At 38.9% G+C, this 20,733-nt stretch overlaps 3 protein-coding genes across 3 annotated transcripts; 2 read left to right on the top strand and 1 right to left on the bottom strand.

Annotated features, from left to right (window-relative positions):
* Positions 1–1,014: 1,014 nt before the first annotated feature.
* Positions 1,015–2,821, bottom strand: LOC140769140 (acyl transferase 7-like). The gene is made up of 2 exons (XM_073109729.1): positions 2,245–2,821; positions 1,015–2,156 (listed from the first exon to the last, which is right to left on the bottom strand). The coding sequence occupies exons 1-2, from the start codon at positions 2,659–2,661 to the stop codon at positions 1,314–1,316; spliced, it is 1,260 nt and encodes a 419-aa protein (XP_072965830.1). The 5' UTR covers positions 2,662–2,821; the 3' UTR covers positions 1,015–1,313.
* Positions 2,822–8,836: 6,015 nt separating this feature from the next.
* On the top strand, positions 8,837–11,191 carry LOC140768523 (syntaxin-32-like). Its single transcript, XM_073108826.1, has 5 exons — positions 8,837–9,099; positions 9,545–9,795; positions 9,923–10,086; positions 10,218–10,418; positions 10,910–11,191. The coding sequence occupies exons 1-5, from the start codon at positions 8,862–8,864 to the stop codon at positions 11,067–11,069; spliced, it is 1,014 nt and encodes a 337-aa protein (XP_072964927.1). The 5' UTR covers positions 8,837–8,861; the 3' UTR covers positions 11,070–11,191.
* Positions 11,192–12,218: 1,027 nt separating this feature from the next.
* LOC140768720 (uncharacterized) lies at positions 12,219–16,570 on the top strand. Its single transcript, XM_073109099.1, has 3 exons — positions 12,219–12,927; positions 15,569–15,830; positions 15,975–16,570. Exons 1-3 carry the CDS (start codon positions 12,610–12,612, stop codon positions 16,355–16,357), a joined length of 963 nt encoding a protein of 320 aa, XP_072965200.1. The 5' UTR covers positions 12,219–12,609; the 3' UTR covers positions 16,358–16,570.
* The last annotated feature ends 4,163 nt before the right edge of the window (positions 16,571–20,733 follow it).

Raw genomic sequence — 20,733 nt, 5'->3', positions numbered from 1 at the left:
CAACTAAGTTACACCGAATGTATTTTAATTATTTTAAAAATAAAATAATTTAATTTAATAAAATATTCTGATGGTTTTAGTTTAAATCTAATTAGAGTATTTATTTTTTGTACATATTCCTTAGGACTTGATTTATAAATAGTAAAAATACGTAGTACAAACTATAATTATGTTATAAAATAGAATGTTGACTTTATATATATATATATATATATATATATATATATATTTTTTTCTTTAGGAAAAGCTAAAATTACAGCTTTGTTTCATCTCAAAATTAAATCCAAGTATCCATCCGCATCCGCATCCGCGTAGGAGATACAAAAACTTATACAGGTATACTACGGACCAAAAACAATAAACTACATCAACACATAGAAAAGTGAGGAATAGTGTTATCTCACAACCCAACAACAAGCGAAAAGAAAATAAATAGAATAAGCATCAGCAAGACAAAGCTTTAGTCATCCAGTTGAGTAAGATTTCGGTCCAGACATGAACAATCGTCAATGCGATGTAAAATTCTATAAAGACTATATAGGAGTAAAATCTAATATTTTATTCAATCCAGATTCTCACGCATAACCCCCCCTGCCCCTGTAATTCATATTTACACCTCTATACTTTCCCACCGTCTCTAAATGATGATCACGGAGATTATGAGATATTTGTCTTCTCTGGTGATTCGAGAAGCAAAGAACATATCCCAATGAGTGGTTAATCAAAAACTACGGCAGCTTCCGCGAGATTCGCCGTTAAGAAAGTCGAGTTCACGTGCCTCCCTTTCTCCTTGCCGTTGGCATTTCACTATCAATCCATCCGTCTTAACTTAATTGCCAGCTAGCTACCCATTCCATTGACCAAATAATATATTGATATTTGCAAACAAACCCATCCTAACTCTTAACAATTATAACTAAAAAGAATCCCATCATCATTTGCAGTAACAAGTAACAGGTGATTATTTCTAAACTCAACTCATCAAGAAAGCATACTAACCAACGCACGAGAAAGAGACAGAGAGGGTGGCTTCACACCTAACTCAATTCATTAAGTCGCACTAATAACAAGTATAATAAACAAAATAATAATAATAATAGAAGAAAAAAGAAATAACGAGTAACAAACCCTTGGCCACAATGATGCCATGAGCTGTCAAACAACGAATATGAAACAAAGTATATACTTCCTTTTCTCCTACGAAGAAATCAAGCAAATGCTTCTTCTTCTTCTTCTTTTTTATACTAGTTGGTCCCTCTATTCCACTCTCCCCTTGTTTGGAATTGGAATCCATCAAAGATGAGTTAATAATTCTAATCCAAGTTCGTCATCCCTTCGTGGAACGCAGTCAAGTTCTCCGTCGTAACGCATTGGGTGATCAATCGGGCCCCAGGTTTGTGAGCCGACGGCTTCACCAGTATACACGTGGCAATGTAGTCGAGGTTCGTCAAGGGCACCACGTGGACTGGCTGGCCCCACCCGTAGTCCACCTCAGCGAAGCCTAGCCGGGTCCAATCTGAGACCAGCAGCGTGCTGTAATCGGACGTGATCTGATACGGGTCGGCGCCCTTTAGCTCCCCGTTAGCCCATTTGGAGAACTCGGAGGGCAAACGCTTCTTGCCTTCTTTGATCAGCTTCACGATCTCGATGATGGAGGAGTGCATGATCCGCTCGCTCTTGGCCGACACCCTCATGATGTAGTAGCAGTTGCCGTAGAAGCCGCCGTCGGACGGGAGCTTCTGGTGGAGCATCGGGCGGGCGTTCATAGCGAAGGTGAGGTGGATGTCGGATCCGGGTTCGAAGTTGATGGCCCGAGTCCGGCTTTGCCAGGCCTTGGCAATGAGGACCTCGAAGGCGGAGCAGCGTTGCCCGGTCTGCTCCAGGTATTGGTTCTTGAAGTGGTTGATGTAGTCAATGGAGATGTCCATGGCGAGGTAGTGGAGGTGGGTGTCCGACGGCTGAGGGAGGGGCCCCTGGGTCACGTTTCTAGGGTTCGGGATTGCGTCGCGGCACCAAGCCGGCTCGACCGTCGGCCGAGTCTTGCCTCGGGCTATCTCGCCGATGCAGTTCATGAATTGGGCGGCGCCGGGCCCGTCGGCCACCGCGTGGCTGAACCGGAATCCGACCACGAATCCGCCGCATGTGAATTGGGTGACCTGGAATGGATTAATTGAAACCAAAATTAGTCACTCCTTTTCTTCCAAATTGCAAATTAAACAAGAGAAATGGTAAAAATGGGCATACCTGGACAAGGAGCACCACCGTGTCTTCCTCCTTGGGATCCAAATTGGGGTCAGGGTGAGGTAACAAGACGTCCTTGGAGATCATCAAAGGATGCTCCAAATAATCCACATCCTCAAGACTGCAATCCGCGGCGGCCTCAATAAACCACACCCCTTGATCCTCGCAAGAGACGCAGAGCTCCCCCTCCTCGTTCTCGGCGAGCCGCCCGGCAAGAGGGTAGTAGAACACCAAAGCCTTGGCCAGCGCTTCCTTGATCACCTTCGCAGGCTCCTGCCCGTTCTTGAACACATGCAGGGACTCGATCAGAGCTCGTTGGGTCGGGTACCGATCCAGCCACGAGAGAGAGAGCAAGCCAGGCGGGGTCGCCTCGGCGGGGACGACCACCTCCTGAGAGAGTCTTCTCACGGTGGTGGTCATGGTCACAGAGATGGGATGGATGGTATGGGTGGGTTAGTAGTAAAATAATAATAATACTACTTCTACTTAGTACTAGTTTTAATTTTAGTAATGGTGAAGAGGGATGGGAGTGGGAGAAGGATTTTTATAGGGGGGAGAGGAGGAACTACGAAAGGGGGAAGGGGGAAGGGGAGAGGGGGGTTTGGTCGGATGGCTTGATCGACTTGCTCTTTAACTTTTGCTGGGTCTGAGTTTACCTGGAAATAGAGGAGTGAAGAAGAGGTCAGCTATAAAATAAAAGACCCCCCAATTCCAAAGCATACGCGTTGTGTAGACCTAATCTAACCTAACCCACTCCTCCTCCTCCTTAGTACCTTTTCGTTTTGGGAGATGGATAAGCTTCGCATCCACCTTGTTGGGCTGCGGAGGATCTGTCTAGGGCCCACTTTACTAACCCATTCAGCTCCCATGAGTAGTACTTCTTAATTAGCATTTCTTTAAAATGATTTCTTGCTTAAGGATTAATAATCCTCCTCCTTTGATAATTAACTTAGTGTGTCCCCAGGGAACAATAAGGATGGTGCCGTCATCATATCATATATATGACGATCTTATTATTTCACATGTTACGAGCTTATTATAATTAAAATTTTAAAAATAAAAGGCTGCAAAATGTACTACCCTCTTGGAGGAAAAATAAATTAAAATTTTTTTTAACTCCTTAAAAATAAGGATGCTCTATTTATTTCAGACTTAGAGAATCACCAACGGTAGCTCTTGCAAGAACTTTGAATATATTGACTACAAGAGTAAATTGATTTGGTCAAGGGGAAATACGTCTCCTACCCGTTTGAAAAGGTCGTCTTTTATGTGAAAAAAGTAGTGTATAGAGACATTGATTAATAAATGATTTACCGAGTCCAATTTAAAGTCGCCCTAAAACATAATGATAACAAAGATGGATGGACCAACTTAGGGATTTATGAGGTCGACATGGATGATGACTAGGATCCACATCGGGTCATTAAACCATAGCTCTCATTGGGTCTATTTATTTATTTATTTATTTAAAAAAAAAAAGGTAGCTAGGTTTCACAACTCTCTTGACGTAAAAGAGTTGCTAGATGGAATGAGACTTGGTCACAGGATTGAAATAAAGAGTGCACTCTATGTTTGAAAGCACATTGCAACTAACTGTGGATGGTGCTTGCACACCCGTTTGTCTCAAACTAACTCGTGTGAAACGTGAACTATGGTTGGTCTTAGGTTAATAGAAATTAAGGTACGTACGTTCATGTAACTAGGTCCTAGAGGGGGAGAAAAGATAAAAAGAAAGTATATCTTGCTTACACTTGTGCCAATCTATGGGACTATATAGCTAGAATATAAGCACAACAACTCTGACGTCTTGAACAACAAGGGATAAAAGTGCTCAGATATATAGTACAAGTGCTTCTTGCTATTATGTGTACTTCCCAAACTTGTTTTCAATTGGGTGGCATGGCATTTGTGTCAAGCTCAATATGGTTCACTTCTCACTTCTAACGTTGTGAGAATAGAGTGAGAAATGAACCATATTGAGCTTGACACAAATGCCACGAGGTGCAACTCAAACCTAGTTAGCTAGGTGTCAAACCCTCCACACAGGTAGCAGCAGTTAAAAATTAGCTTAAATTAAAAAAATCGTTTGAATGGGTTAACAATATTTAAACGGCATTCATTATAGATTACTGGCATTTGAATGACTTCTAGCCATTTGAATAATATGGAGACATTTGAATGATATTTGGACGCTCGATGTGTACGACATTCGAACGTCGTCTAGAATGCATGACCAATGCATGAGAATTGGAACACAGTCCATCCGTTCAAACGGCCTGTAATTTTTTTATCCTCAAAGTCATTCCTATAAATATCTAGTTTTGATTTTAGAGCTAGAAAACCTTCGAAAATATTTGAGAGAGAAACCAATTATTGTACTCGTAGTGTTTGAAATTTGAAAAACGTTTTATACTTGTATTCAAATAGTGGATCGAAGATTTGCACCGTCCGTAGACGTAAGCACATCACCGAACCATATAATTAAACGTTGCATCTCTCTTTCTTTTCTTTATAATTTCTTGTATTTGGAGTTACTTAATCGTGATTAGATTAATCTTCAAAATTTTCTCTACTATTGACATCATACTTGTGATTTCTCCTATCTAGATTGTATTATTCCATTGAGATTGATAGGATTTGCTTCCACTGTTCTTTTCTATTCCGCACAATAAGTTAGTATCCGAACTCGACATTCACGTGCTGCATTTAACTTAACCTACTCTGAAACAAACAAGTTGAAGTTATAGAGATTCCGGACTCGCATGCATGGTTAATGCAAACGGTGCCATTTTACTAAGGAGCTTGACTTCTGAGACCAGAATAAATGAAGAAGCAAATAGCTAGCGTGCAATGCCCTTCCCATGGTATTGGAATAAATATTCTGCACCAGCTGATGGAGTTTTTGGGGCTATCCAAGCATAAACATTGACTAACGATTAAGAAAAAGACGACAGTTCCAGCATTCCAAGTCCATGTGGGTGACCACAGACTATTAATGGCCATAAGAGTTGATGGTATCTCGACAAAATAAAATGGGCTGTCATGATGTGTATGTGTGCTTGGAGTGATTGCAACTTGAATAAGCTGGTAAATGATTGATTTATGCTTCATGCTATGTAACTCCTGCATAAGTTTTGTCTTGATTAATTCTTTGTGTCACATTTTTGTTACCTCTTATAATTAATTACCAACGAGGAGGGGTAGACTTATGGGTCACAATTATCAATGATCCGTCATTCTTTACTTAATTAGCTCCCCAATTTTCATATCTGTAAATGTACACGCAGCCACTGTCAAATAAGAATTCACGTTATAGATTCACGTAAAGGTGATCACGTAGCTGAAAAGAAGGAAGGGTACACTTATCATTGAAGGGCATTCTACTTGTTGGTTGATGTGTCATCTCAACTACCAAATTGACTCGCCGAGTGTTGATGCACGTCCATTGAGATCGAGGCATCTCTCAGCAGCATTTCAAACTTTTTTATGTCAAGCATCCTATTCTACTAATCACAGCTAAAGTCATTTGATGCGGATATGCGTAACTTCTAGTGAGGTTTCATCGCCGACAAGATAAACCTCTATTTGAGAAGGTGGAGTTTAATCTGCTGCCCAATAAGGATCGGAGGCTTGGGCATCATAGCGCATGGACCTTGTCAATTAGATCTTGATCATTTAATTAGTCTAGTGTTTCATTGCTGATAAGAATAGCGTATGGGCAAAGCTTCTTAAGAACTAATCTATTATGAGCATCTTCCTCGGCCCAGCCTCAATGAATAGAAAAGACCGATTGCTATGGACACCAACTGCCAATGGCTTTTTTGGCTCGAGGTCATCTTATGTAGCAATCTCAGAAGGTGCTTGGCATGCCTCTTCCTCCGGTGTAAATGCTTCTAATATCTAGAAGGCGGTTTAGAAAACGGTTAAAACCATCCCTCATATAAAAGTACTTATCTGGCACTGTCTAATGAGAGCCTTTTCGGTCCGTATGGTACTCTTCGAGTGAATGCCGTAAGTTGAGACAGTGTGCCCCCCTTTGCCTGAACGATCCTGAAACCATTGAACATCTTATCCTGTGCCATTTTTTTAGAGCTGTATGGTTTGCAGGTGAGCTTGGGGCCCATCTGGAGCAGTCATCGGTTACCGTTGATGAACAGGTGATAGATCTCTTCCGTAATCCAAGAATGTACTAGATTGTTTAAAAAGTTCTCCCCTATTAAAGTTTTCTAACTCGCTAGCCCACAACCTTGTCGGTCTAACTTTTCAAAACAAATGTGGTAAGAAATTGACCGATTATGTTGTAGTTTTTTTGTAATGGTTTCACATGAAATGGAATGAAATGAAATTATTTACAGACTTATTCTCAAAAACAAAACAAAGAAAGTGTTGATGGATGTCAGTTTGTCAGTTTACGATCTCGTGAACATTAGAAATAATGCAGCCTATGAGACCATCTAATTAATTTAGCCCACCTCAAAAGTAGAGTAACACGTTTATTTGGGTTGGAACTATCTCATTAGAGTCAACACCAGCCAAACTTCAATCTCAATCAATTTAGGCAAGAATGCATAACAGCAAAGAGTCGAAATTGGACCCAATTAAGCAATACTGCAACATTATTTCCAAGCCGGTCATATCATGCTTATATATTTTCTAGTCAAAGTTGAATTTCGACAAAGGTTTAATACCGACGTCTAATCTGCCTCAAAGACGAATACCACCATCACCATTAACATCTTAATCGTCGTTAAAGTGATTACCAAAGCAACACTTGATAGCTCCTGTCTAACCAACACGCCGTAAGTGATCAACTTTTGATATCTACACGTACGGCAAGCCCCATAATAATTATGTACGTGGGACTGTGGGAATTAAGCACAAAGCTAATTACTTAATTATATCAAGCAATAATTATCTAATTATTATAATACTAAATTGGTCCCACTCGTTGGGCCATTAATTATATATTTAGGGAGTGGGTGAGTCGTAACGCACTGTACCTTAACGAACAAAAATAATAAACACATGGGCGTCTACTAATTCCCGTTTGCTGCTACCAACTACTACTAGTATGTATATGATTTGGGTCAAAATGGACGACGGTCAACGATTGCATCCTAAAAGCAAAAGTAAAAAGAAAAATCTGAGATATATTGTATTTCTCCTCTATCAAGCACTCAAATTCATGCATGCTGAAGAAGTAAGATCTCATCTACAGCTTAGCTTACTAAACTACTTGCAAAAGTGCAAAGATAATTATAGCTTCATTTAACAAAGCTACTAGCTTTTCCTGGGAGAACAACTAAGTTATAGTTTGTGACTGGTGGCCTGGCAGAAGGATTACGTGTCTGCCATTTTAGTTTGTGGGTGGATAAGATGCAATTTTATCCTTATATATGCTTAGTGACGCATCCATTATAAATATCCTGAGGTGATTAACTAGGAGCTTTTAAGGTGGTATTCTCATCTTTAATCATAAAGGTGGATGGTGATGATATCGTTCAAGCTCCACCTTCTCGTTTTAAAGTTAGAAAAGATTAAAGAAAGTTGAAAAGAATGAAAGATGGTGATTCAAGACCGATTAAATATTATCTATCTGACCATCACAATAACTACATGAAATCTTTTAATCCCATGCCATATTAATCGGAAGATTTTCTTTTCCCCAGGGTAAAATATGGCACGTTTTAGATTCTGTGGAACCATACGTGTGAAAGAAACTGGCATATTGTATATATGTCATCTCTTATATAAAATAATTGCTGCATTTGGCGGTCGTTGGTGAGCAGTAGCGTGCATTAACGACGATGTATAGTATATATGCTATACTTAATAATGCTTGAGTGGTTAGTCTGAAACTAATAGGAAGAGGAGAAGAAGAACAAAACAACATACCTGTCAGAGAATTTGATACACAAAAGAAATAATTAACCAATATTTAATCTAATTTAAACAATACTATAGATATTGAAAGTATTATTATCGAGCCCGAGTGCACATAAAAATTTATAGTAAAGTATAATCATAGACGGTGGCCCATGGGCTAGTGACTTCCCAAGGCTCTGTAGCCCAAAAGGGTATGGGAGTCCAAGTAGAAAACCAAGTCCGGTTGGGGAATGGTAGTGGGCTTGGGAAATGTTTTTAATGGGCTGGATAAAATGGTAGAGAGCCTTCCATGATTGAGATGAGCGCGAAGGATAAATTGGTAGCTCTCGCTATTCGCCGAGCGTCGGGATCTATCCGAAGGATACACTCCTACCTTCTTCTTAGTATTTAACTCCTCCGATAATGTCACCCCTCGCCGTTGCGGCGGAGGAGCTCTTCGTCGCTATTCGTGGAATTTTGTCCAAGTTTTGAATGATCATCGATCGGTCTATCGCTGCATGCAGTAGTTTCGCTCTCAATCGATCTGATCTCTTTTGATCTCGAAATTGCCGGAATCGGTTTGAAATTTAATCTGGAGATCTAGGGTTCATTCTTCCCTGGGAGTGATGGTATCGGATCTAGGAACCGCGCATAGCTCAGGGTGATCGGAGGCGTTACTGGTGAAATCCCTACTTTATGTTTTTTTTTTGGGGGGGGGGGGGGGGGGGGGGGGGGTAAATCTCCTGGCGTAAGAAATGCATTCACGAGCAACACAAGCATCGTGTCGGGATCGGACACAGGAGTTCCGTGCGGCCGTTGAGAGTTCGAAAAAGCACCTCTCGACGACACTGAATGCGGCGAGCAGTAGCGCCGGATCCAGATTGGATGGGCCGAAGTCGGCACTCTCGATTCAGTCGGAGTTCAACAAGAGAGCTTCCAAAATTGGTCTCGGGATTCACCAGACTTCGCAGAAGCTAGCTAGACTCGCAAAGCGTAAGTATTACCAATGCCGTAGTTTTCTTCGCTTTGTTTTTCTTCCCCACGGGAAACTAATCTGATTAGTGCTGTTTCTTGACAAGGATTTATCCAATGCTTAAAATTAGTGATTATAGCAGGGGCATAAATATTGGGGATCTTGTTAGGTTGCGATGCTAATAAATTCAAGTTAACTTCCATAGTAAAGGTAGAATGTCGATTGAAATGTTCGTGTTGGATGATGTATGGCTCTATATGTGTCGAGCAGGAAAATGTTTGCAGTTCATCTCATTCTGCAATCACATGATGCTAATTGATTATTCATTTTCCTTTTTGACATTGTGAGGGCAGCTTGCTGTAATCCTTTTGCTATCTGATATTGGACCGAGGATAATTAATTATTGGCCATTTATTTCTCAGAGAAAGATGATTATATGATATCCAAGTCTATTTATGTTTGCAGTGGCCAAGAGGACATCAGTTTTTGATGACCCGACAGTAGAAATACAAGAACTGACAGGGGTTCTCAAGAAGGATATTACTGCTTTAAATTCTGCTGTCGTAGATCTTCAGCTCCTCTGCAGTTCGCAAAATGAGAGTGGCAATATTTCCAAAGATATTACCAATCACTCTACCACAGTGGTTGATAATTTGAAGAACCGCTTGATGAGCACTACAAAAGAGTTCAAAGAAGTTTTAACCATGAGGACCGAGGTCAACTAAAGATCAACTCCTTTGCAGTTGGCTGGCCCTTAACTTGACTTTTCTATTTCTAGGGATAAACATTCTCAATTAGGAAATTGAAACTTACTTTCATATGTTCTGAATTTCTGATGTGTAGAACTTGAAGGTTCATGAGAATAGAAGACAATTGTTTTCTTCATCAACTTCAAAAGAAGCAACCAATCCTTTCATTCGACAACGCCCTCTCGTTTCCAGGGCTTCTGACGCTGCAAATCCGCCACCATGGGCTAATGACTCAACATCTTCTTCTCCATTGTTCAGGTAAAGTGGTGAATAAAAATGTCAGAAATTTGCTTTCTTTCTGTACTTGGAAGATTACAGGACATAGATTCTTTTCTTGCTCGTCTTGTAAAACCTGGAATTAACTCTTGCTACATTTTTGTGATTATAAGGAGGAAGAAAAATGGGGATTCATCCTCATCCGCCCAGCCACTGATACAGCAGCAACAACAGCAACAACTAGCAGTACAGGATAGCTACATGCAGAGCAGGGCAGAGGCTCTTCAAAATGTTGAATCGACAATTCATGAGTTGAGCAACATCTTCACCCAACTGGCTACCATGGTTTCTCAGCAGGGAGAGCTTGCCATCAGGTTGACTGTCTTTTAATTAGTGTTAGCTCATAATCATAGAATTGGAAACGGAGATCCAATTTTCACAGTGCAAACTGGACGTCCTACCCATTGGTTTTTTAAGCAGAGTTAACCTTCATGAATCATTAGTCATGATCCTTCGTTTAAGAGCATTCTTAGTGTCATATCATTACCATGATCATTTCATCCTTATCACTGACTATTCTACTTGAATCTCCGGAGCTTTGCAGTTCATATGAGTTAAAATGCCTTTGCTGTTATCTTCTTTTTGTGTTTTGTGTGTTTGTAATACAGCTAGGCTGCTTTAAATTTGTTTATGAAGGGTTTTAACTGGGGAAACCTAATGAGTTGTATGAAACATGTCTAGGGATGAAAGCTCATATTCTTCGTAGCCAGTTACTGAACAGAAGATGGTGCTAGGTCGATTAGTTGGGTTCTTTCCTCTTATTGTTGGAGCTTTCAAATTAACTGGTCTCTAATGATCATGACAGGATTGATGAGAACATGGAGGACACATTGGCTAATGTGGAGGGAGCACAAGGAGCACTGTTGAAGTATCTCAATAGCATAACCTCCAATAGGTGGCTGATGATCAAAATATTCTTTGTCTTGATGGTTTTCCTCATGATTTTCCTATTTTTTGTTGCATAATTTGATAGTCAGAATACTCTCTTTTCGTCCATTAATCTGCTATAGCATCTTCTCATTTGTTGTTAACTTGTTATTTGTATACCATTTTTGTCGGACAATAAAGCAGATAAGCATCTTCACCATAGTAAACAGCGTTATTTGTTTATATTAGAGCAGGATGTTGCTTAACGGCCGAATTTTCTTGTATACAATAGATACAATCGTTTGGTCGATCATTCTGGCTCATAGTTGTGCCATTTTTGTTCAGCTTTTATATACATATATAAGTTTCCATTGGCAATTTCTTAAGCGCCTGCCAAGTGAAGTTGAAGTTGCTCATCAAGTAATTCAATCGAGACTGCCACCCAACTGTCCTTTCCTTATCGTATGGACGTTTAGGATCAATTCTTTATTTCTTTGGTACTTCAAGGATCCGCTTCTGCATCTGCGGGTCCCTCTTTGCAACAGAGCAGTTTGTAGATGAAATCTTGCCACAAGAATGCTTTCCATTGAAATTGGAACAAGTATGTGTTGCTTAACTCCGATGTCATGCGGCTCGGAGATCTTTCGGAAAATGAAGCTTTCCAGTGCGCTTAATATTTCACTTCTTTGCTTCACGCTGACTCACTATGTCAAAAGTATTTGTGAGCATTAACTGGAACTTTAGCTAAACTACGACACTGACGTAAGTGTATGTGTTAAAAAGCAAAAGCAGCAGATAAATTTGTACCCAAAACTTCACTCTGTAGTAACGTCCATGTCTACGTGTTTGCTGTCGATACGTATAGACCTTGTTTGGGACGAATAGTTTTATTCATTTATTCGTACGAAGCATCAGGTTTTCCAAGTCAATGTATCTTTTCTCCAAAGACCCATTTTTTTTCTTTCCCAAAGACAAGGATTACGATAAGATATTCCATAATACCATATTAATTCCACCTCCCGATGCATCCAACGGCGAGAACATCGTAGTATAACGTGTGACTCAACGCCGGAACTCCTTCGCGACAGCTCACGGTATCTCGCTTTCGTTGCACCGCGTGGACAATTTAAGATGCTTCGTCCCCGCTGGCGAGCTGCTCCAGTGTTCCTCTAACTCTCTTGTCGTTGGTGGTAGGGAGAGACAACCTTGTCACGTGTCAATCACAGGCGTTATCTATTACCCTAATCTCTCTCTCTCTCTCTCTCTCTCTCTCTCTCTCTCCCTCTTACGGCTCTTTTCTCTTTTGCCTCTACCGGTGGCTTCCTTCTCGTCTGGAAACCCTAATACGATCTCCGATCTCCGTCTTCTCGCTCTCTTCTTCCCCAATCTCAACATTTCGAAGTCCTAATTCTCCCTCGATCCGTGGTGTGCTGATCTCGTCATCCAATCTCCTTCGCCTTACTCACAATTTTCTGTTAACGATCGGATTTTCTTTTCCTTCTCTGGATCCGAAATCTCCCTTCGTACGTCCTCTATTCCTCGGTAGAATCTCATTTCGAGGTTTGGGCGATTGATCGATTCAGGAATTCGTATAGGAGTTGAAACCCTTACTGTGGCCTATTTTTGATCGAGAAAGAGATGGTGGGAGGTGGAAGCAGAAGGGACGATGGGCCTATCAAGATTAGCAGCACGAACGTGTTCGCGGCGCTCGAGACCCTAAAGAAGAAGAAGAAGTCGGATAAAGAGTCGTCCAAGAGCAAGAGATCGTCTAAGAGCCAGGCGAAGGAACCGGAGCCGCAGGTTTTCTGGGCCCCGACACCGTTGACCGTTAAATCTTGGGCTGATGTCGATGATGATGATGATGACTACTACGCCACCACTGCCCCACCCCAGCCGGTCTGGGGAACGTCTGATCAGCAGGAGGGCAAGGAAAGCGCTACTGCTGCAGTAGAGGAGGTATGGATTCTTTCTCCTTGAGAATTATTTTTATTCCACATGTGCAGTTGTGTGGTCTATAGTTGTCAGCAACAGAAGATTTGAGGAAAGAAGGAATGGAAGAAGACAAAGAAAAGAGGATAAGAATAGGAATTCTTTTTTCCCGTTTAGTATCCAGTTGGTCATAGTGTCATACAAATTCATCATAAGTAAAGACATCAGATAACTCAACAAAGGACCTAAAGCTGAAAAGACAAGTAACATATTCTGGAGTAGGAGTTTCGAAACTTATATTAAAAGTTCCCAAATTATATTAAATTTCAAACTTGTACAGCACAACATGTTGAAATACACAATAAAATAACTTGTTCTGAGGTTACTGGTATGTTCTGTTTGCACTTGTGATGGCAGTCTGTTGATCTGATGGAGCAGCTATACAGTGCACTATATTTTGATATGTAGGAAAACATCATAGTTTTAGGGTCCCGGTAAAAATACCTAAAATAGATTGTTTGCCACTTCCTGCTGTTATTTCTTTTGTTTTTGATTTTTTAAGGTATTTCCTTGCTAGTATATGATGCTCAATACTTGATATGCTTGATTATTTTTCTTTTGATATGACAAATATTTGTATAGTTCTTTATGTCACTTTGTTGTTATATTATGATATTAGTTAAATTAGTTATGAGAGAGAGCCCATGCAATAGCCAATAAGTGTTTGATTATGCCAAAATAAGATATGCTAGCCTAAGTCATGGTTGAAGTCTCAAAAAAGGGTTTGAAAAGCCTCTTGAGCCTAAGAAACTTATGCGTCGCAACAAGATGGAGAGAAAGAAATGAGCCTTGAGGGTTTCACCTTTGGACAAATTTTTTTTACTCTGGAGTGAAAGTTATGCAAGATGAAATTCAACTTAGGAAATGTTTTCCTTTTCATATTCTTGTATGGAACTCATAAATATTAGTTGTATCATTTTCTGGGTAATAATTGCCAAATTCACCGATTCATAGTCATCTAATATTTGCCTTCTTCTAGAAGCTCTATAGACTGTAGAAACTAGTTGATATTACCTGTGGACGAAGACACGCTTCAGTGGTGGAGTGAAGTTTCTATGTAGCCAAAGATGGCAGGTAGAGGCTTTGCCCATATACCTTCAAAAAGGAAGAAAAAGAAAAGAAGAATTATGAGATTCTGATATTAAAGATTGATCTTCTTTGCTAGATTTTATTCTTTTTCAATTTTGTTGCCTTTTGGACAGCACATATGAACTGGTAGTTGTATTATTAGGGTTGTCTGCATGTCGATTTGCTCATAATCTGCAAGTAATATGGACTCTTGGTGGAAAAATTATCCAGAAGGATTTTCTAGTGGTTCACATTTCAGTAGATGTTGAGTTGTTGAGGATGAGCAAGTAATGTGTAGTCTCAGTAATATTATGCGGAAGTTTGTCTCAATAATTATTATGGTTAAAGTGATGTTTTAGGCTCTCAAGAAAGGAAAGTGAAGTGACGATTTTATTGGATCCTACCTATTTGTCTATAAGACTTCTACCTGCAGTTCTTGACTTTATAAAGCAACAAGGTTTTTTCCTGTTTCTGTACATACTTTGTTTTGCATATAGAAATCATCACTTTCTTTGCTGCAGTTATGTGAGACCTAGCAGATTAAGTGCTGTTGTTGGAAGAATGTGATTATGCAGTTACACAAATGTTTATAAATTATTGAAATTTTATATAACCTCTCTCGAGGATATATTAGGACAATGAAAAAATGATATTGTTAAAACATTTTCTTTCAGTACTATTCCTAGTCTTATTACCTTTAAACTACTAATGCAAAGATGTATCAATCTTGCTTTTGCAGAAAGGAAACATACATTAGCTATGTTGGGTCTTTAAAATTTGAAAAAAAAGTTGTCTTATCAAATTAACAAGCTCCCTCTATAAATTTTAAGCAGTTAATTACTCTACATCTCTCCCTGCAAGAATTTTTTTTTTAATTGCATCAAATGGTTTGATTTCCAAGCGATTTGTGAAGAAGTTTAGAGAAGAAAGTTAATACATGAGGCAAGTCTTACATAAATGTGCAAATTAATTTTGTATGGATTGAAGGAGATAGTGAGTCAAGTCTTACATGAAAATGCAAATTATTGTTGTCAGGAATAGCTCGTATCCAGAACTGAAAAGTTAGTTTTGCAAAGGATAGTATAAGTGTCATGCTGTAACGATCTTGTCCACCGACAGTCTGACCTGTCTTGTAGAAACTTTGTTTCCTTCATGCCAGCATTAAGCTGGAAAACTGTAATCTAATTAAGCTTATGCTAGTGGCTGATAGGTCTTGCTCAGGGCCTTTTACATCCTAGCCATATAACTGTAGCGGAGTGTGAGTTGTGCTAGGTGAGGATGACCTGCCAAGGCCCTATTTTGGTGGAGTTAATGAGACCTTTGAGGAGATGTTGGCAAACTTAGTGTTTTGGGCCAAACTGTTTGGTTATTTGAAGAAAATATTCTGAGAGCTTTCTATGGATTGCATTTGCTCTTCTTTTGCGTAGTAATATGTAGATAGTGTTGAAGCTGACTGAAATTAGTTCATTCCTTGTCTTTATTTTTCTCTTAAATTTGATTTTTTTTCCTCTAATTTTTTATTAGAACACGCATGCTGCAGGAAAGTGAAAGTGAGGATGATGGTCTTGATATTGATGATGGTGACGATGATGCTGAGGAACATGAGCATGAAGCTGAAGCTGCTATCCCAGCTGAAGCAGCTTTAAAAGAACCTATCCCTGCTCCTGTACCGGCTAAAGATACAGAAAGGCAGCTCTCCAAAAAGGAGTTGAAGAAAAAGGAATTAGCTGAATTGGATGCTGTTTTGGCTGAGTTGGGAATTTCTGGCAATGATAAGAATGATACTCAAATTGATACAAATGGTAATGGCATACTCTTTCTGAAATGTCAAACATAAATTAGGTAGTCTCGTTTTCTCGGGCATGTACCGCCAATGTCGATATAGCCATCCTTAATCTTACATGATGTATCCAAAAGCTTACTATTATCATCATCCACTTTTATAGTTGAGAAAAAGCCAGTGGAGCAGAATGAAGATGGAGATAAGGAGAAAACAGCTGGACCTTCGGAGAGTAAGAGTTCGAAGAAGAAGAAGGCTAAGAAAGATAAAAATACAAAGGAGTCTAAGGAGCCCCAGGAACAGCTCATTGGTGTGGATGCCAATAAATCCACTGAAGAGGCGACAGGTGGTGAACCTGAAGAGGATGCATCTGCAGTGGATGTGAAGGAGCGGCTAAAGAAGATGGCTTCAATGAAGAAGAAGAAATCAAACAAGGAGATGGATGCTGCTGCAAAAGCTGCTGCAATTGAGGCTGCGGCAAGGAGTGCTAGGCTTGCAGCTGCAAAGAAGAAAGAGAAGAATCATTACAACCAACAACCTGTGCGGTAAGCTCTTGTTGTTTTCCTATTTTTGGGCGATGAGTTCGATCTCTCCTGTTCTTTTTTTGGATTCCAGAATAAAACATCAGTTTGTTCTATAGATGTCCTTAAGATGTCACATGATATGTTGTTGTTGCGGTACTTCATTAATCAGAATTTCATGGACGTTTACAACTTTTCGCAGTTAATGTGGATTATTAACTCTGTTGTCCTATTTTCTCTATACATTATTTCTAGTCTCTACCACCATTCCGCCAGATTTCGTTAACATTATATTGGGGATGCAACGAAGTTTCTCTGATCCATGCGTTTTTAAAAACAGCGAACGCCCTTCTCTCTCTATAATATCGGAAGGTATACATAGGGAGGCCTGTATGCTAACCATACCACATCCTCTGGATAATGCATACTGGTTATAAGTGTTAAGAGGTCCCGATGAATTACGTCAAATGTGAATCTATTCATTGTAGTGAAAGTTAAGAAGGTAATGCCAAGAATTCCCAAAGCTTAATTTAAACCTCCTACTATCGAGCAGTTGATTTGATCGAGTCTGTCAGTTTGTGGGCCATATCTACACTTGATATCTTCACGTTAACGCCAAAGAGAGAAATTATGTATGCAGCCAAAATAGGTGAACATAAGTCGCAGACTTGGAAGCCCCATCTAAGAGCAGAAGCATCTATTAATATAATACTGTCCATGGCCAAAGAGCTGCCTTGACACGTATATTTGGCAGGCGTCCTCCAGATCAAGAGCAGAAAGTAGAAATGTCCATGCCTATACAAGTCTGTAGACTTGCAAGCCACGTTAGGATTCTGTGCACGAGAACATAAGTGAAGACGTGCAGTTAAAAGCATCACAATCCAACAAGCAGCTCATTTGACCCGGTCCTCTAACCTCACAAAATCACAAGACTTGTCCTCTTTTATCTTACTACTCTTCTTGGGTCTTGGCCGCTCTTATTCACCTTTTCAACTAATACTTTTGAACATCTATCCTCGACAATGTAATGCTTCTGTGTTTGACCACCATGGTTGCGATGCTCGACTCTTCTGTAGCCTAAGTGCGAAGTAAACTATAAAATGAGACAGAAGAGTTGCGTTGACGTCTAGACATTTCATTTGTGCAAAAGTCAATAAGATCTTGCAACTCAAAAGGACTGCTGTTTCCCCCCGACTCGATGGCTGTAGCATTGTCTTTGCCTTAAAGTTTTAGTGCACGCGAATGGCGATCTTTAATTTTACTTCGTTCATGAGAATGACACCTGGATTTGACTTGTTAGACAAAGTGCCATTGAATCCGGGGGCAGATGTACAGTTGAAATTTATGAATGATGTTAAGACATTAGCTGTCAAGGTGGATAAAATGTTAATTAATTGACGGTATTCTGAGATTTTCAAAGAAAGCACGTCAAACAAAGGTCTCTTGCTTAAGCCCAATTTAACCCAGCTCAGCCCTGGAACAACTCGGCTGGAGCCCACTTAGCTCAACCTGATGAATACTTTACTTTGTGGCCATCACAAATGAGTAGATAAACTATATGTTAGACAAAGAGATTAATAATTATCGATAAATAGATTGAATAATTGGGTCAGTTAACTATTTCAGTAAATGAACCACAACAAACTCAAACTATTGAATGGAAAAGTCCATCAAATATTAGCCTTAATATCTATTAGAATAACTGAATAATTGGTAAGACTTATTTTCAAGACTTATATTTAGGCAGTTCTTTTATTTATTTTACTTTTCCTTTTGTTTTGAGTGTTTGATGAGCTCGTTTCTATTTGGCCAATTTAGAGAGGGGTAGCTCATATTATACAAGATCCAATCCTTTACTCTTACTATTCTGTTCTCTTCTCTAGTCCAAATATACTAGATGTATATATGTGAGTTATAATATTGTTCTCTTTAAGCTGAAAAGTTTTATTGATCTAGAAGACTTCAAGAACCTTTTGAATTCGATCAAGGCGAATAAGTTCTCTATTATTTTCTTGTCCTATTACACAGTTGTCAACGCATTTTTCAAGGCATACATCATCTCTTAATTTCTTCTCCCACTTATCTCGGCTTCCATCTTTTCTTGCCGTGCCTAGATAAATTGATAAAATTCTTAGTCTTATATCAAAATGCTTCTTGAATTAGATGTCAAAACGAAGTTATATAATGGAATAGAAGATTAGACTACGAAATTTAAGTGCCTTAAGGAATTGGGCATGTCTGATGTTAGTTTTTTGCTTGCTTAAGAAATGCAAAATATTAGCACGTTTTCTTCATATAATTATTTAGTGACGAATAAGAAGTTGCGTATTCTAAGCTTGAAAGTTTAGAAGTACGAATTGTCTCTAATATTTATTTAACAACAAGTAGGCCAAGGTTTCCAAGACGTTGAAGAACAGAGAAAAGGCTTGACATTTTAACGTTCACGATATCAATGATCGTTAAGATGATTGAAGGATTAAAGGCGTAAAACGTGACAGTCTCCAATAATTCAATTGAGATATATAATTGAGCTCGGCCATCTAGGCTCATTAATTTTTTTAAATAAAATCTAAATTTGACCTCCACCGTGGCTAGTTTAAGATATCTAAATCCGATCATTACACACAAAAAAGGGTCTTAATTTTTCAGTTTAATACCAAAATTTTGCAATATATATATATATATATACCTAAGTCTATGTTCATTTATGAAATAAAAAATATATTTATTATAGTATAAGTCTTCGTATACTAAAATAATAATATCTACTAGGTTTATACTGGTATAGTCATATATATTTCATCTAATATTTTTATATCTATTAATTACTATTTACCTTTAAAAATATATCATTTTAACTTTTTATTTCTACTATTTTAATTTCTTCTTATCAATTATAATTTATCAAACTATTATTTTAACTTTATATTATATGAAGCGTAACTATTACATATTATATTAATATATTACTAAATACTAAAATAGCTTACACCGAGATAAAGTACAAAAAATAAAAAGAACTATAATAATATCGACATTATTTCACAAACGGAGGCAGCCTAAGATTATTCCGGGCACTTGGTTTGCCGATAAAGTTCTGTGGGCTCCCAATGTATAAATAAAGATGAAGCATTTGGTTCTAGAAGTCCACTAGCTAATTATTATAGTTTTCTGGACGAAAGCCATTGATAGTTGTTAAGCGAGCAGTCATAATTAACTTGCTATTGATATTAGCTGTTTGTTTAATAAAATGGAAGTCAAATCTTCCTCAAATGGACATCATATTTTATCACAGCATTTAACGATCCGAGAGGGAAGTGCTTATCAGCCACTTGTTTCAATTGCTTTAAAATACTCTCTTGTGTTGTGTGTCTCTTCTAAACAAAAATATCTTATCATAAAGTTGTTATCGTTATGGATTTGACGGCCCTACGTTCCCCTTGGGCAGATAATTAAACTCCCTAAAGGTTAACTTGATATAAGGAAATAAAAAATATGGTTTATTGAGGTCTTAGTTGTAGCATATTTAATCTAAAAACATATCAAGCTATAATTAATCTATTGGGCCTTCTTAACGTTAATCTTGTATATAGATTTTTAAAAAATAAAATAAAATATTCCGACCCTATTTAAAAGGCCAACTGCTATCCTACCCGGTTCCCTGTCCTCAGTATAAGTATTCGCCCTACTTTTCCAAGGATAAACTCCACGTCTCAATCATCATGACGCAGAGAGATGGATGGATAACTTGATAAATTCGACGTCGCGTCGCGATAATAACCTTCATCAATCGAGAGACAAGAAGGACTGAGTAGTAAATCACGGATAAGTGGGGACCTTATTCTCCACTTGCTCATCGCTTTTTCGTCCCTAGAAGAAACGTACCGAGGGGTAACGCATGGGTATTCACGATTTAGTCTCGATTCACTACCCTCCTGGATAACTATATCACTGTAACTGGCGTGATTTGAATCTATGGTCGTCATCAAGGCAGTAGCAATCAATTAATTAACCAAAGAGATGAGTGCACTGTGTGCATAGTTGACTTTGGTACTATTACATTTTGAAAATTCCTGGATATGGAATATTAAAGCCCAACTTTGAGAATATCTTTAGTTTAACAACAAATTCTAATCCATGTCTAACCATGCATGTTTTCAAGTTTTATTAATTTTTTTCGGAACATATACTTAGGCCAAGTCAAAAACATTGCGGTCGATGATGATGGAAGAAGAGACGTCAGAGAAGGATAGAATAGAGAATATAAGAACCCAAATCAGAGGTTGATCTTTTGGCCGGGCAGTGAAGTCAGGGGATATTAATGTAGAATTCTTCCACCATAGCCGACCCTTCAGATAGGATTTCTCCATTCTACTACGACAAAAAGGAAAAGAGTTAAAAAGA

The sequence above is a fragment of the Typha angustifolia genome, chromosome 10, assembly GCF_048772165.1.
Source record: "Typha angustifolia cultivar Huaian chromosome 10, ASM4877216v1, whole genome shotgun sequence".
NCBI lineage: Eukaryota > Viridiplantae > Streptophyta > Magnoliopsida > Poales > Typhaceae > Typha > Typha angustifolia.
This window is presented reverse-complemented; position numbering and strand designations above follow the sequence as displayed.